This window comes from Lynx canadensis, chromosome A2 (genome assembly GCF_007474595.2).
Source record: "Lynx canadensis isolate LIC74 chromosome A2, mLynCan4.pri.v2, whole genome shotgun sequence".
In the NCBI taxonomy this organism is placed as follows: domain Eukaryota; kingdom Metazoa; phylum Chordata; class Mammalia; order Carnivora; family Felidae; genus Lynx; species Lynx canadensis.
The window spans coordinates 148,918,097-148,935,994 of record NC_044304.2 but is presented as its reverse complement, the minus strand read 5'-3'; the positions used below and the strand labels follow the sequence as shown (position 1 = coordinate 148,935,994).

The window sequence follows — 17,898 nt, the reverse complement described above, 5'->3', positions numbered from 1 at the left end:
TCAATCCTAACTGCCCTCTGTACCCATGTACCTTAAGACTCCAAGATGCACACTTCACGTTTCCCAGGCCCCTTCCCTCCCCCCTCCCTCCCCCCCGCCCCCGCCACATGGCAACACTATCATTAAATAAAATGCCGGTAAGCTAATTTCCTTTTCCTTGTATCCTCAAACTATTTCTAGGCTTTTCGTTCTGATATATACGTGAGCTATGGAATTATTACTGTGGCAGAGCTATGGGAGAGCATAGCCGCATCTTCAGAAAAATTTACAAGTGTTTAGATCAATAATGAAGGTGTGGGTAGAAATGACTAGGCGGTGGTCCTTAAATCCAGAGAGGCTAGCTGCTTAATTTATAATGTTTTGACGTAGAACCATGATGAATCTTAAAAACTAAATATTTAATTGTGTAGGCTACTCGCTGCAAAATATTTCAAGTGCCTCTACTGCCTCCCCAAAAGTGGAAGTGTTCTTATGCACCCTTCAAGCAGGAAGCCCACGGTTTTAAAATAATTTTAAATCATCGCCCCGTCCTCTCAACTCCTCTACTAGTTTTTATGCATAACATTACTTGGTTGTAAGCACTGACTTCCTGATATTGTTACTGATGTCCATGAACACTGACAGCTGGATCTTAAGGCTTTATCTTCTCTTTCCTTCTATTCGACCTCCGTCTCCTCCCCCTCCATCCCCTCTGATGCCTGGGATGGCTTGCACTTAGCAGGACTTCACAAATCTTTCTTGATTGATTCCATTTACCATAATTAGCATCTTTCTTGTCACAGAAGGAAACGTTATTGGGTTTTTGATTTAATTAAATCTACTTACGATTTATTTTCTCAAGTATTTTCTCCTACAGATTACAACTCTTTAGTAACCACGTATGGATATCAAATATCCTGTATATCAGAGCTAGCTAGCTATTTAGAGGCATCTTTCTTCCTTTTAAATAATGGCAGAGGCTGCATCTGCCCTTTTCCAAATCCCAGGCACTCCTGCCACATTCCAGAAGGTATAGAAAACAGTAAGTGTAACACTGACGGCCACAGACTGGCATTCCCGTGGACTGTGACTGGACTCATGGCTGCCATGTTTAAGCACAAAGAGACTGACCTCCTGTCTTTCTGCTTTGAGTTCTCACTTGAATGGTAGCAGGTCTATAAATCCTGTGGCCATAGCAATCGTTTTAGCTGCTCGGCAGCAGACGCTGGGAAGTGATAGAGGAAACAGATTATCAAGTCTTTAAATCTCTGCTATCTTGAAAGAAACTGGTGAATGCGAACGGCAAATTCACATGTGCCACACACTTCAGATCTTCCTCCAGAAACTAACTTTTCCAGAGAAGTTCAATCACTTACCTTGAAGTTCTCCACTGCGACTGTAGAGCTCCCGTCTCTGCTCTCGCAAATAGGCACTCATACTGATGGCATGGGAGGAGGATTCGAACCTGGAATGAAGCGCAGGGTAAACAGAGAGGCAGTAACCAAACAAGCGGTGGCCACCTTTGTACCCCAAGTGTCCTACTCCAGTCTGTGTGGCACTCCCTAGCGTTCCTTGACCCAAACATACTGGCCAACCCATGACAGGGCCAAAGCCGGCCGCCACAGACCTGGATTCATGAACAACACTCCTGGCCAACGCCCCTCCACAACAGCAGTTGGGCCATTCGCTCATTCTTCATTTCAACGGGTACAACTCTTCATCTGTTGCAACTTTCTTCTGCCTCCAGACCCTTTGCCAGGGTCCCTACACACACGAATAAGGGTATCCTGTAAGGTCATTCTCATTTTGCTGCTATGTGGTTCAAAACCTGTGAGTGACCGCCCCCGCCACAGAAATGTATCTTGCTTTTCTACACTCCCCTGGTTAGAGAACGAGTACAGAAGGCACACTAGCAGTGCCGCTGGATAACTACACCAAGGAAGCAAGGCATCTGTGGTTTCTCCCTAAAAGTCCTCAAAAGCAATACCGTTTCTAAATGGTTTCTGATCTGCCATCTACAACATAAAATATTCTCAAAAGTATCAAGGGCGCCTGGATGGCTCAATTGGTTAAGCGTCCACTTCGGCTCAGGTCATGATCTCATGGCTTGTGAGTTCGAGCCCATGTTGGGCTTTGTGCTGACGGCTCAGAGCCTGGAGCCTACTTCGGATTCTGTGTCTCCCTCTCTCTCTGCCCGTTCCCTGCTCATGCTCTGTCTCTCTCTAGCTCTCAAAAATGAATAAACATTAAAACAAAACAAAACAAAACAAAACAAAACAAAACAAAAATCAGGTGACAAAGTGTGTGTTCACATCATCCCAGGAATCGTTCGTTTCAGAGGCCAGAAACATGAAGGATAGGCACAGGACACAGAACAGGTTTCTAAAGGCTAAAATAATAATTCAAGGATGAAGAAAACAAAAGAAAAAATCCCAGTCTTAAGAGAAACTTGCAGGTAAGGGGAAAAAGAAACAGGTAAATTTAAGATTAAATCAACAGTAAATCCCCTGATGTGTTAAGAAATTGCATTTCAAACCTGAGATTTTCAAAGTGAGGGGAGCAGGCTGACAGGAGAAATCCTTCTAAGAATGACTGCCTCTAAGTGGTAAACAGCAACATCACGAAAGAGCAGCAGCGATAATGGCATAGGTTTCTGGCAACAAAAAAGGAACGCCATCACTTTCTTAATTATGCCTTCTTTATCCATTCTTTGACAAGGAAGATGAATGTCAGTTGGAGGGAAACACTTGGCCTTCTTGATCCTCTCTCTGCACCCTGCCAAGAACTGAGAGGGCCCTAACAGCCAGAAGGAACGCAAAGTGTGTGGTACTTCACAAGTGCCACCTGCCAGTCAAGTGCAGGAAAGAAGCCGCCGACCTCCAAAAAGCACGCTGACGGCTATTGATCAGAAATGGCGAGGGGGGGGAAAGAAAAATAAACTCTTGAGCAAAGAACAGAGAGGCACAGATTATACAATGAGAGAGAACTTAAACACACTTAATTAACCTTGGCTAAGGGCAATTAAAGAGAGTAATAAAGTCCTTCATGGATGCGATAAAACCAGATTACAGCTCGCCCAAACCTTAATCCTTTATGACCTGATGTATTTTTGCTACTGAGGAACCCTCTTTATGTTTGCCACCACTCACAGATTCGTATGATTTTACAGTAAAAGAGGCACTAGAGAAGATACAGCCTCACCTCTTACTGTATAGCCAAAGGCACAGAGGCCCACTGAGACGGGAGACCTGGTCTGCCGCGCACAGCTCATTAATGGTAGAGCCGGGTCCGGAAACAGGCAAGTCTGTAGTAATGGCCTCATTCCATGTGGGCGATGAGTTTTTACTGCTATGCAATAACAATAAATGTTTAACAATTACTTAAGTCCATTTATTCATTTCCAATATTCTATGTTTTCCAGTACCTCAATTTCAGGATTGGCTCAACATATAAAAATGTACGTGTGGCCTGAGATTCAAAGTTAAGGATGAGGGTTGACAGCATGAAACCTAAACACCCTGAAACCTGCTTCTGCAATACACCTAGATTTACCACAGGAAGTGGAGCTAGGAAGATGGAAAGGGAAGAGGAAGAGACAAAGAGGAGAGGAAGAAGAAGAGACAGACACAGACACAGAGACAGAGAGCGCACACATGAGCGAGCAAACAAGTGAGCAGAGGAAAGGCCTAAGCATTAAGGCAGCATCTCAGGCCGTCTTAGTTGCCTTTGCTCCCTCTGCAAACAGCTGTGTGCTCAGGAAAAGCGGTTCCTTTACAGCCCAAGACCTATCACCAGAGAGAACCCCTGACTGGATGAAGACCATCACCGTGGCGTGCTCCCCTTTGCCAGTCACTGCTTTAGGAATGGGCGTAAGACCTGAGGAAAACTTGCAGAGAGACTTTGTCACTGGCAGAAAAGATTAATAAATGGATAATAATTATTAACAAAAAAAGATCTGAAGTGGGATAGCCACTTTGTAAGACAGTCTGGCAGTGTCTTACAAAGCTAAATAGAATCTTCCTTTATGGTCCAGTAATCATTCTCCTATGTATTTATCCAAATGAACAGAGAACTTACATCTACACAAATGCTTGCACATTTACAGCAGCTTTATTCATAATGGCCAGAAATTGGAAGCAACCAAGATGTCTTTCAAAAGCTGAATGAAAAAAAAAAAATCAAGGTACAGGCACACAATGGAATATTATTTAGCAATACAAAGAGATGAGCTATCAAGCCACAAAAAGACATGAGGAACCTTAACTGCATATTGCTAAGTGAAAGAAGCTAATCTAAAAAGGCTACATACCGGATGATTCCAACTATAAGACATTCTGGAAAAGATAAACTACAGAGACAGTGATTATCAGGAGCTCAGGGGGTGGGGAAAAGAGGAAGGAATAAGTAGAAAACAGAGGATGTTTAGGGCACTGAAATATTCTGTATAACGTACTGATGCATATATGACATTATGCATTTATCAAAACCCACTGAATGTGTAACACAAAGAGTGGACTCCAATATAAACCATGGACTTCAGATAATAACGAAGGATCACTATCAGTTCATCAATTGTAACAAATGCACCATACGTAAGAACACAAGATGTTAACAAAAGGAGAAATTCTGAAGAAGGGGGACATGAGGACATTCTCTGTATGGTCTGCTTGACTTTTCTGTAAACTGAAAAATGGTGTAAAAAATAGTCTACTAATTAATAAAAAATTTTGTCGCAGGAAGAATCACACCCTTTCCTTGGCATCACTCTATCCTGGAGTGGAACCTAAGGCAGGGAGATGGAAAGGGCGGGGTCGTTGGCCATTCCGCACTGTTGGATTACGGAGTCCTCTACAATCCTCCCCACTGTGTAACATAATAACCTTCCTATGGTTTAATCCCATTCTTTTGGGGTCTGGATTACCTGCGGACTAAGGCATTTTAACTAATAGTGCATCTGTCCTCTTAACAAAACTGTAAAACATAAGAAAAGAATGCATTCAACGAACAGAATGTATTTTATCCCAATGCAGGCACACTCAATCTCCTCTCCTCTGGACCACAAGATAAATGAACTGTTGAAACTTTCCATAATGATTAAGAACTCTATGAAAAAAAAAAAAAAGAACTCTATGAATCTATGATATAAACAAATCTCAAAAGTGAATCAATAAAAGATACTGGAGCTTCAACTGTTCAAAAAGAATGAATTCAAAATGCTTCTAGAGTCACATTATAGGCTTAGATTTACAGGTACAACTTAACTAGTTATCTCCCGACTCGTCAGAAGAATGCACAGATCTGCTAAGATTTTAAATCCTGCTTTGACCAATTGCCAGTTATTGCCAGTGAATCTACTTAAATTACTTAACCTCGCTTGCCTCAAGCTTTTATGTGTAAAAAAGGATTAAAAATAAAACCCAGACCTGTAAGGCTGCAACGAGTAAATGAGATAATCCATGAAAATGGCTTAATGCTTTCGCTAGTACTTGGTGAGGATTCAGTGCCAGCCACAACTCCCGCTGCCAAAATTTGATATAATTACATGTAAATTATGTTTGAGATTATTTTGCGAAATTCATCTCCCACAGTACCTGGTACATAGTAAGCACTCAGTGGTAGCTGTTACTGCTGTTACTATTAATATAATAATATTAACTATGAGCTGTTACCAAATGACATAGGTACGTGGCCTGGTGGTATTAACTAACATAGTAATTAGAAAAAAAGAATTTCCGGAGTGTTCCTTTATTTAAAAATCAAACAGAATCCAATGCTACTTAGCTAAGGAGATTCTTGTAAACTTTAAGGTTATTTCTTGGCACTAGTGTTTTTTTCCCGAAAGCTGACATATTTCATTTCATACAAAATTCCCCAGAAATAGGGTTTTGTTGCCCTTCATTTTATATAAAATGCCACAGAAACAAATTACAAAAAATTTTTATTAAAAGTCCTAGACAGTCCAATAACCATACTCCAAAATATCTACTTCCCCTTATAGAAAACAAATGTACACAAAATAAAAAATACATTCACTGCCCATAAATTATTTCAAAACAGCTTTAACTGGGTGAAGCAACGGCTGCCAATAAAGTAGAAAGCCATCCTACTTGGATCAAACATTTCTTGACACCTGCTATCTTACCATCAGGGAGATACTTACTTAAAAAGAGAATTTTTTGGCCTTTGAGGTTTCTTCTTGGCAAAAAAGGCTGCAAAATCTCGGCCAGTGCTGGCATAACTTAGTTGAGCTGATGGTTCAGAGGCCGTACGAGTATTTTTCATATCCAAGTACTCGGTCAACAGCATCTGTACAATCAGATAAACAGTTTAACACACACATTTATGATGTGCTACTAAGAAAAGCAAATTTAAAACAACGAAAACCTAATTCTAAACCCTCATCCTTGACATTCAGAAGTAGAGTAACCTCGCTATTCATATTTCCAGTTGTAGATCTGAGGAAAGATTCATCGCAGCCAGAACATCATCTACTTGCCACCTACACCCGAAACTGAGAATAGGATGTGCTAGGCATCTGAACACAGGGGTCAAGGGGGGCGCTTTTAGTGAGGGTCTGCTACTTGCCATGCGCTGTGCCGAGCGAGTTAATCACCATTCACAGCTTAATCCTCATCACTGCCATTTACAGCAACATCAGCAGCAATACAATAATAATTACTGAGGGCTTACACTGTGGTAGGCTAGGGGCTAATTTAGATGTATTATCTTATTTAAAGCACAACTCTGATCAAGTGAATTCTCAGATTACAGAGAAGGAAGCGAGGCCCAAGAATAGGGCTGGGGTTGCAGAAGGAACCCCGGGGGACTCGCTCTGGAGCCCTCGTCACACCCCTCACTCCACAGCACAGGGGATTAAACAACTCTAACAGACCTGCTAAGAGGTATCGTGAGCCACTGCAGGCTAAGAGGTGCTGACCCGCAAATAATTTCTAGGGCCACCACTCATCTTGACGGCTCCAAAGCAAGCAAACCAACAGCTTTTTAATCACTATTGCCAATGGGCAATGCTTAAAAAATCAATCCGCTTTACAGCCTCATTCGGTGGGGCCTGGGCTAGAATCCGCCATCGTATTTCTAAGACAAATACAAAACTTTTTAAAGTTCCCACCGTTGTGAAAGAAAACAGCAGATCTGGACCAGAAATCATCATGGTTCCTAAGCATATCTAACCTGGGATTAAAGTACATCGACTCATTTCTGAAATCACTTGCCACATCTACAATTTTAAGATAACCGGGCCGCCTGGGTGACTCAGTGGGTTAAGCGTCTGACTTCCGCTCAGGTCATGATCTCACGGTTCGTGGGTTCAAGCCCTGAATCATTAGGCTCTGTGCTGACAGCTCAGAGCCTGGAGCCTGCTTCAGATTCCGTGTCTCCCTCTCTCTCTTTCCCCTGTCTGTCTCTCTCTCAAAAACAAGCAAACATTAAAGAAAAGAAGAAGAAGAAGAAACATTTAAAATTTTAAGATAACCAAGTGTTACAGCAAATGTAAGCCAGCAATTCTACCCATGACTGAAGTAAAAGCTTTTCAGAGACTCCGGTTCCAAAAACGATTCCTTCCTGTATGGGGTATATATTCATTCATTTGCTTATTCATTCAATAAAGATTTGATGGGGCGCCTGGGTGGCTCAGTTGGTTAAGCGGCCGACTTCGGCTCAGGTCATGATCTCGAGGTCCGTGAGTTCAAGCCCCGCGTCGGGCTCTGTGCTGACAGCTCAGAGCCTGGAGCCTGTTTCAGATTCTGTGTCTCCCTCTCTCTGCCCCTCCCCCGTTCATGCTCTGTCTCTCTCGGTCTCAAAAATAAATAAACGTTAAAAAAATTAAAAAAAAAAAGATTTGAGGATCATATTAAATGTTATCATCGAAAAGCATTTATGAAGCACTCTGTGAACATGATGCTCTCCCAAGTTTTAAAGCTAATTATGCCTGTTATGAGCACAAACATTACTAAATAGTTATCAAATATCAGGCATTTTTAGAAAATGATCTTAACTCAATCCTGAAATCTATGAAGTTAGAGCTAATATGCATATTTTAGAGATTAAGAAACAGATTTAGAGGTATGAAGAAACTAGCCTATATGCAGGTGTGGGTAAAGGGATTAATGGGAAATCTCTGTACCTTCCCCTCCATTTTGCTGTGAACCTATACACATACCTATAAATGTGTGTGTGTATATATATATACGTGTGTGTGTATATATATACACATTAAATATAAGTTATATACATATACATATATACACATACACACATACATATATATATGTACACTAGAGATTTCAATGGAAAACTATAAAACACATTAACAAACTGTTCAATTTTTTTAAATATATATATTTACGAGGCTACTACAGCATCATTCAGCATGGTGATGAAGTAGTATGTTGACAAATACTATCTCTGTGAATACATCATCCAAACTGCCCAAGAGTCAAGAAGGGTATTAAACTGGGTCTCCAGTAACGACTCAACTGAAGGACTCAATTACTTGGTCGATTTGGCACTGATGCTAATAAGGTTTGTGGGGCTGTGTGATCAAAAGAGGCTGGTACACGAGAACAGAATTTCAAACTGACAGAACACAGAAAGAGGTCTACAAAGGCACCTGTTGGTTTTAACACCGATCGGTATGATGGAAGTATGTTTCAGCCAAAGCATGAAGATACACCAGACCAGTGATCCTTCTGAGGTACTCATCGTCCTAGAATTCAATGACTGGCCTTGTACAATAAAGTATTGACTGATCAGGGCCTACCTGGTGAGCATCCTTAAAATTCAGGTATTTCAAGATCACTGTTCTTTTTCTCCACGTTAGTAAAGTCCTCTTAATTCTCACCGCTCACTTTGTTAGTCTGTTCTTACACACTGGCTTCTTCCTTTCTTTTTACAAACAGGTACTATTTCTACCTTCTTAATGAAAATGTTGCTTTGGTCCTCATTCTCTATAATTTCCTTTCTCTTTTGTCATTAGGTTCCAAACTTAAAAGGCAGCCTTCCCACATATTTCCATTATCATGACGTAATGTAGTCCCAATTCCTCTCCACACTCCAATCCCACGGATGTGACTGCACGCTTGACATATTCACACATTTCACTGATAACATCAACCCTAAATTCTGAGACCTGAATGCTTTTCCCATAAAATCGGTAATTTCCTCTGTCTTCTTTCTGTGAGTGGTTTCTTATTCTCACCGGCCTCCAGGTTTAAAACTTCAGAACTGTCTTTAGATACATTCCCTCCCTTTGTCCCCATGCAGCCCATTGGTTACTCTTCCTCAGCTCTCTCTTAGTTTGCCCCTCCCCATCCATCTGCTAGCCACCAACCTAGTTCAACTCATGCAGTTTCTCTCCTTTTCTGCCTCACATGTTTTATTCTTCCAGTCCTTCCCATACACCACGGTCAGAGCGATCTTCCTAAACAACTGTTGCCACTGTCATCTTAAGGCTAGTTATTTTGTCGTCTACATTAATCTGACCTCAATGTCTATTCCCAGTCATAGCTTATTCTCCTCAACACGAACCCAACACTCCATCAGCATCAACTACTTAACTCTTCCCTGAACACGCATGCGTGGGCCCCCTCGATTTTGGAATGCCTTACCTAGATTACCCTCTTTCCTCAATATCCTGACAAACCCTGCCCAAAAACAATTCCAACGTTTTCTCTCCCATGACACCTTCCCAAGACACTCTAGGCCAGCTGTCCCCTTTTCTGAGTTCCTACAGTACCCATTTCCCACATCATTCGATAAGTATTAGTTGAAAACTGCCCTATACTATTACTTATCGTTTAAGGAAAAAGACACCTGACCACCCCAATTTTTACATTTCTTTACTTCAATCGCACAACCGTGAAACAAACCAGAAAATCAATATATATATATATATATAAATACAGATACATATATGTGAATATGAATATATATATGAATTCATATAAATTCATATATATACATATCTATATATATCACTGAATTCCTAAATTTTACAAAGTATGTGATAAGAAGCCTTGATGGATATGTTTGTAATACACGTATTAGAAACAGTCTCCAAAATGAGCCCTGCAAATGACTCCTCAGTACACAAATCTATACTACAAGTAAAATTAAAAGGGATACCTATGATTTTAATCATAGGCTTTGCCATGTTTGTTTCCTTCACTATATCTTCTTCTTTCCTAATAATGTTTACTACCAGCTAGAAAATATTACTTTAAAACAGGGTAAAGTTTTATTTTGACACCAAATTATGAGAAGTACCTTTTAAATATCTCAAAGAACAAATAAATCTTTTTTTCTAAGATGCTTGAAATTTATCTGAATTAGACTAAATCTTCTACGACCAAGTCTTGACACACACATCAGACACCTGGCATTAAAACAGAACCGTGGCAGGGGCGCCTGGGTGGCTCAGTTGGTTAAGTATCCGACTTCGGCTCAGGTCATGATATCACGGTTTGTGGGTTCAAGTCCCGCATCGGGATCTGTGCTGACAGCTCGGAGCCTGGAGCCTGCTTCGGATTCTGTGTCTCCCTCTCTCTCTGCCCCTCCCCTGTTCATGCTCTGTCTCTCTCTGTCTCTCAAAAATGAATAAATGTAAAAAAAAAAAAAAAAAGAAAAAAGAAAAAATTTAAGAAAAAAAAGTAGAACCATGGCAATTCTTGGTGATTCCTCATCATTGTGGATAATGTGCTGCATCTTCTAAATTGTACATAAATATCCTAAACCACTACCTATGAGTTCAAATTTCCATTTTTATGAAAGGAAGTAAGCTATACAGCTTGTCTTTTGCCCGGGGAAAGTCACCCAAGCCTGGAAGTCTGGGGCAAGGGGACATTACATATAATAGCAAATACATCCTGGCCACAGAAAATCTGCAGATTATCCCATGTTCTCGCTGACTCTAAATTCCTTCATCTCTCTGACACTCATTTCTTTTCTCTTTTTTAGTACAGGGAATTGCTATTTCAAAAAATAAACTCAAAGTTTATAGGTGTTTTAAGTTTAACTTGAAAAGGTATTAATTTGTAAAACCAAAGACAAGAAATATAAAAACATGGCTGGAAATATAAAAACATGGAGTATCTATATACTCCAGTGATATTATGATTCACCATATTTTTTGAGTACCTGGTATACTGGATGGTTCTGTGGTGGAAACAAAGAAATATGATGCTTTAAAGAACATACACAACGAGGGAGTCAGGCATCTCTTATGCTATAATATTTGATCAGCAGTTGCTAAGATGCTAGTCAGAAATCACATGATATATAAAGCAGGGCCAAGATTTTGAGATTTAGAACTTGCTTAGTATTGGTAACATCATTCTGAATGAACTCCTCATTTACCACTTAACCCTCTTTATTTAACAGATTGCTTGCGGCCGCTTATGGTCATACACCCAGAGTTTTCTAAAAATAAATGTTGAATTTACCAGCTTCCAATGAACACATCACCTGTCTTCAGCCTCCACATTAATCTAAGTAGAAACATTCAGATCCTTCTAGGTGCTTAACATGGTAAATACCTTTCAGTAGCTTCCCAGCTTACAAAATCTTCACCTCATCTAAGAACTGTTCCCCAACTGCACAGCAGATTCTGGTAACCATGCTTGTGACCATGTTGGAACCATGCCTTCCCAGCCGAAGCCTACTCCACCGGGGGGAATAGCCAACATCCAATTGGCCCGTCAGGTTCTCTCTCCCAGGAATGTGTTAGTGAGATACAGTCTCCGGTGGTCAATATAGGCAAAGAGATGTAAATTCTTTGGGGCAACCACCTTGTACCATGAGAAATCAAAGAAAGCCAACCTGCACAGAGAGAATAAAAGAATGAACAAGATGACCAGACACAGAGAAACAGGAGACCCACAGAACAGAGATTTAAAGGTGGCAACCTAAGTTTTCCATAATTTATAGGTCTCAAATCCAGTTGCTATTCTTTGGTATCCTTTTGGCCTTTAATACATTTTCCCTACGTTTTTCTTATGACAGCTTCAATGGGGTTTTGTTTCTTCACCAAGATACCTATGGATAAATGGATATATACTAACATGCATCTGGTGACATTTATACCACAAATCCTATTTTTTGCAGAACACTGGTATCTCATGATAACAAGAGTAGCAGTCTATATATATTTCAATCTGTTCAACTAACAAACCAATTCTCCTCACCACTAACTTTGAATGTCCAATGCTTTTACAGCAAAGCCATACTGTACTTGTCCCATGTGATGAATCTGAGAATTCAACTGCTTATGACAGGAGCAATAATATAGTGGGAAAAAAAAATCACTTTCAGCTCCCAATATGAACCAACACTCTACTCATCTTGAGCAATATGTTGAATGTGCCTATATTAAATAGTATAATTTTCAATAATTTACTTTTCAGATGTAGATGTCTAGGAGTTTTTTTGTTCCGGGAACAGCAAAGTAGCTTCCATTGGACTAGCCCTTATCCTGATAATAATTATAAGAGCTCAACAGTGAGACCAAAAGAATAAGAATTTGAAGGGCGTGGAGAGGAACCAAATGAGGCATAAACTATGCTCCTTAAAAGAAGTGAAGCACAGTAGGTGAGTTCCCCTGGCTTCTTCCCAAAAAGCCCTTACTTCTAATTTCCACGGAACAAGGTAGAACCCAAGCAGAAACTATAGTCTTAGAGGATGGAGCAGACAAGACTAGGTCCAGGGATACCAAGACGTCCAGAATTTGAGAAGAGAAATCCAAAGAAGGGGTGGGGGCAAAATCAGTGTAATATATCCCTCAAAATATCACCTTGATTCCAGAAAGTATTACAACAGACACTGAAACATTTTAAAAATTAGGACCATTTAAAATTATTAAAAACTATCAGGTTTCCCCCATGTATGTTGCTAGTGAATGGAACGTTAAAGAGGAAGAAAAACAAAGCCAAAAAAATTATTTTTTTCAATGTAGCACTTTTTCATTTTCCCATTATATAAGGACTAAAATATTCTGCAGTAAGGAAACTAAAAGAAAAATAAACAGTCATTTTGAAAGTGGAATGGCTGCCTGCTTAATTATACTCATTATCAACAGCAATTGTGTAATTAAAACCACTATTAGCATGATCTTGTGAATAGTTGCCTTAGTGTTTAAAGGAAAACAAACCAAAAAATTCAACGAGTACACATGTATTTTCTGGTCCTGTATCAAACACCTAATCAGGAAAGCCTAGATCATGTTTAGTTCCCTGCCAACCTCCAACAGATGAGCTCCTAACAAAGAAAACCCAGTTAAAAGCTTCCAGAAGAAAGTTTTCATTTTTTTAAACTAAACATATTTATTTAATACACAAAATATGCAAAGTACTGTGCTGGATATAAAAACAAGACTTAAAAATAAATCCTTCCCTCATATCAAAACAAGGGAATTTTACTATATATAAATAAAATTTTTAAGGTGTTAACATTTTTAAAGAGTTAAAAGCCAAATCAATCAATCAATCCTCCCCCTTCTCACCCCAAGTGCTTATCTAGTGACAGACACACACATGAGTGACCACAATACAAGGGAAAGTGGTAAGCATCAGGACAAAGAAATTGCCGTGAGCACTTATCAAAAGGACAAAACTACTCCTAACTGAAGCAGTGAAATAAGGTTTCAAGATCATGGCACATGTAAGACATAAATACAATATTCAAATGTGTAAAAGGCCAAAACCTAAAATGGTGGAAGGAACCCAACAAATACAGAAATGGAGCTAGGGAAATTCAGAGTATCTTTAGTGAAGAACAAATAGTTCTGGTAACATGAAAAGAAACAGTAAGAGGTAGACCCGAAAAGTTGGTAAACAAACTTCTCAGGACCTTTAACACCAGGCTCAGGTATTGAAGCCACAGTAAAATGGGAAGGCAAAAAAGGTTTTCAATGGGTAAGTAAAACGGCGAGACATCTAGTTTAAATTAATCTAGCGGCATATGAAATAATAGATTAGAAGGCAATGGGATTTCTGGCAAAATGAATGATTAAGGAAACAGTCAATGATTGAGGAAGTGCTTAACACATGAAGAGAAAATCTACCAAAATAGTTCAAAAGGAAAAGAAAAAGAGAGGTTAACTAAAGTAGTAGGAATGAGATTGTATAATTAGGGATACCTCTGAGAGCCAATGCAGAGGAAAAACTGAATAAAATTTAACCAGCTACTCAGCAAAGGAAAGATGAAGAGAAATAAAGAATAAACAAAGGACTGCACATCTGAGGAAATAAAAATCTATGGTTCCAGGAACAGTAACCAGGAATGCAGGAAGAGTCTGTTTCATATAGACGATAAATTTAGTTTGAAATATACTCCCTTGTGAAGCACATGAATATTCATATTCGTGTGTACCCTCAAATGCATAATTGTGAAAGGGGAAATAATGGTGATGAGATCTCCATGATTTATACATTAATTAACTTGCATTAGGACTATTAAGTATATTTCTATACAGTCTCATAAGGACACTTTGAAGGACATATACCCTTGAATATCTGTAATGTGATTTTGTCCCACAGTATTTGTAAAACAGCTTTGTTGAGGTATAATATACGTACCATAAAATTCACCCATTGTAGGGTACAGTTCAGTGATTTTTAAGTAAATGTATACACTGAAATCATCATCACCGTCATTTTAGAACACTTCTAACATCTCAAAATTTCCCTTATGGTGTTAGCTGCAGCTTTTCCTAGAACATTTTATCAGGTTGAAAAAGTTCCTTTCTAGTCCTTGTTGGCTAAAGGTTTTTGCTTTTTAATCATTATCAGGTGCCAAGTGCTTTCCTGTGTCTACAGAGATGATCAAGTGGTTTTGGCCCTTTATTCCATTAATAATTGTGTATTACATTGATTTTTTAAATAAACTCAACTTAATCATGATGCATAATATAGTTTTAAGTTGAGGAATCCCATCTGCTAATATTTTGTTCTAGAATTTTGTATCTATGTTCATGAGGCATATTGCTCTACAGTCTCCTGTGGTATCTTTCCCTTCTTATCAGGCTAATACTAATCTCACAGGATGTACTGGAAAATGTTCCTTCATATCTCTATTTTCTAAATGAGTTTGCAAAGGATTTGGTATTATTTCCTCTTTAAATGTCTCACAGAACACCATCGTGCAACCTTCTGTATCCACAGGAATTTTTTTTTTTCTTTTATTGCCCACACCCCTTCACCCATTTTCCAATCTTCCTGCCCTTTCCCCTCTGGCGAATTCCAGTTTGTTCTCTGTACTTATGGATGTTTCTGCTTTTTGTTTTTAGGAAAAAATTACTAATTTGTTTTAGGGTAATTCAGTTTTTCTCCTTCTTGAGTCAGTTTTGGTATTTTGTGCCTTTCTAAGAATTTCTCCATTTAAGTTATCTAATTGGTTGCCATAAAGTTGTTTGCAATATCCCCATGTAAGCTTTTTAATTTCTTTAAGGTCTGTAGTAATGTCTCTTCTTTCATTCCTGATTTTGTTCTGTTTTTTAATTTTTCTTTTTAACTGATCAATTTGAGATTTATCAATTTTGATCTTTTAAAAGAATCTCCTTTCAGTTTCATTACATTTTTCTATTATTCTTCTGATTTTTATTTCATTGATTTTCAATTTAATATTTCCTACCTCTGCTTGCTTTGCATTCTCTTTCTCCTTTTTTCTAGCCCTTAAGGTAGAAAGTGATAGTGCTGCTTTTAGGTCTTTTTCTTTTTACCCATGGTGTATTTAGAAGTTTGCTGTTTTGGGGCGCCTGGGTGGCTCAGTCAGTCAAGCATCTGACTTCGGCTCAGGTCATGATCTCACAGTCCATGAGTTCGAGCCCCGCGTTGGGCTCTGTGCTGACAGCTCAGAGCCTGGAGACTGCTTCAGATTCTGTGTCTCCCTCTCTCTGACCCTCCCCCATTCATGTCTGTCTTTCTCTGTCTCAAAAATAAATAAACATTAAAGAAAAATTTTTTTAATAAAAAAAGAAGTTTGCTGTTTTATTTCCAAATATTTGAGAAGATTCAAATTTTCTTCCTGTTGTTTTTTTAATTCCGTTGTGGCTAGAGAACATACTTTATGTGACTTCAACCCTTTCAAATATACAGAGGGGCACCTGGGTAGCTCAGTTGGTTCAGCATCTGACTCTTGATTTCGGATCAGGTCGTGATCCCAGGGTTGTAGGACCAAGCCCCACATCGGAGATTGCTTAAGATTCTCTCTCCCTCTGCCACTCTCCCCTGCTCACGTGCTCTAATATAAAATTAAATTTAAAAAATAAATGTACTGAGACTTATTCCATGATCTAGTACATGTCTAATATGTCACTGTGAAATAATCTCTTTTCTGATGGTGTTGGGTAGAGTGTACCATGTATGTTGGTTTCACTCAAGATGCTTAATAGTGTTGTTTCAGTCTTATGTTTTCTGTCTAGCTGTTCTATTAATTATTGAAGAAAAGTATTGAAATCTCTAACTTTAATCACTGAATTTTTGAATTCTTTCAAGTTTGTCAGTTTTTCCTCCATGTATTTTGGACCTTACAGTATTTTGATGGTTTGTTACTTTTAATTCATTTACAGAAAACAGAAGACAGACAGATACCAGGGTAGGACACAAGCATGGTCTCAACACCCAAAGGCACATTTCTATTTCAATACATTCTCTACCCACTTCAATTCAAATGTATTTTAAAGTTCATTCTATCTATTTCTATCACTTTCTCCCCTTCTCTCAAACTTGACCACCAAGCTCCATGATTTTCTTATATCATTACAAAGTAAAATTTCAGCTACTGGTTCAGCTTTCCACTGCACTAAGATGTCTCATGACAATATTTTAATGACCCCTCTTATCATTACACATCCTTTTTCAGTGTCCTCAATTTCAAAAATGCAAAATGAGAGGGTCATATAGAAATGCATAAAGTTTATGTTTGAAATCAGCTCTACAACTCACTAGCTGTACGACCTTCATAGGTTGCTCAATCTCACTAAGCTTTATTTCCCTCATCTGTGAAATAAGGATAACAGAATCTACTTCATAAAATTAATATGAGAATTAAAAGAAAAAACATAAAATGTCTGGCACATAACAGGCTATTATCTCTGGGGATGAGGCTCAGAAGATCTGCTGTTGTTATTTGTGATGCATCCCAGGAACCACATAACTAAGATATTATCTCCCTACGCCTCGGAACCTGGGTTTCCTCAACTGTAAAACGGGAGTAATAATATTACCTACCCCAAGGTACTATCATCAGGATGAAATAAGTTAATGCTATCAATCACTGAGAACACTGCCTGGAGCATACCAAACAATTTATCAGCATTATTAAATAAACAGAATTCTCTCTACATCCTCATAATCTTCCCACTGCTATCACTTTCCTCTTCCTTCCTCCTCCCCTTCTCTCTACAATAAAAACCTCATTTGCTAAGGCTAGGTTTCTGCTAATACTCATTCTCTATACTTTTGGAACACTTTCTTTCGCTTCAGTGAATCTGACTACCATATTGTCCAACCTAAGTATCTGAATGCTGAATATCCTACTCTTGTTCTTGTTTTCTTCTGTTTTAGTTAGTTCTACATTTCAAATTATTCCCAAGTCTCCCTCTACCATCATACTTTCTCTCAAGCTACGATACCCTCACTTGCAAGAGCACCTGTCTGGTTTCCACATCCTTCTTACAACAAGAAGATGAAAACAGCACAACAGACATTAAGGGAGCGCAGAGGCACAGGGTCAAAACCAACAGCCTGACCAAACAAACTCTTTCATCACCACCATTCTTCAAAAGGAGGGAGGGACAAAAGAAAGGTCCCCTTAGCTCCCTTCCTTGTTAATACCATTATTTTACTGATCTCCCAAGATCAAAATCTGCAGTTAGCTCTGACGCTTCTCAGTCTGGCTGTCCAAATC

At 39.0% G+C, this 17,898-nt stretch overlaps 1 protein-coding gene across 2 annotated transcripts in view; it reads right to left on the bottom strand.

Moving 5' to 3' along the window:
- Window positions 1–17,898, bottom strand: part of EXOC4 (exocyst complex component 4) — a 754,543-nt gene that overhangs the window by 550,423 nt on the left and 186,222 nt on the right. For both annotated transcript variants that reach the window (XM_030308464.1, XM_030308465.1), the window contains exons 8-9: window positions 6,140–6,285; window positions 1,356–1,444 (exon numbers count right to left, since the gene is read on the bottom strand). In XM_030308464.1, the coding sequence (XP_030164324.1) occupies window positions 1,356–1,444; window positions 6,140–6,285 (235 nt within the window). The remainder of the gene's footprint in view (window positions 1–1,355; window positions 1,445–6,139; window positions 6,286–17,898) is intronic.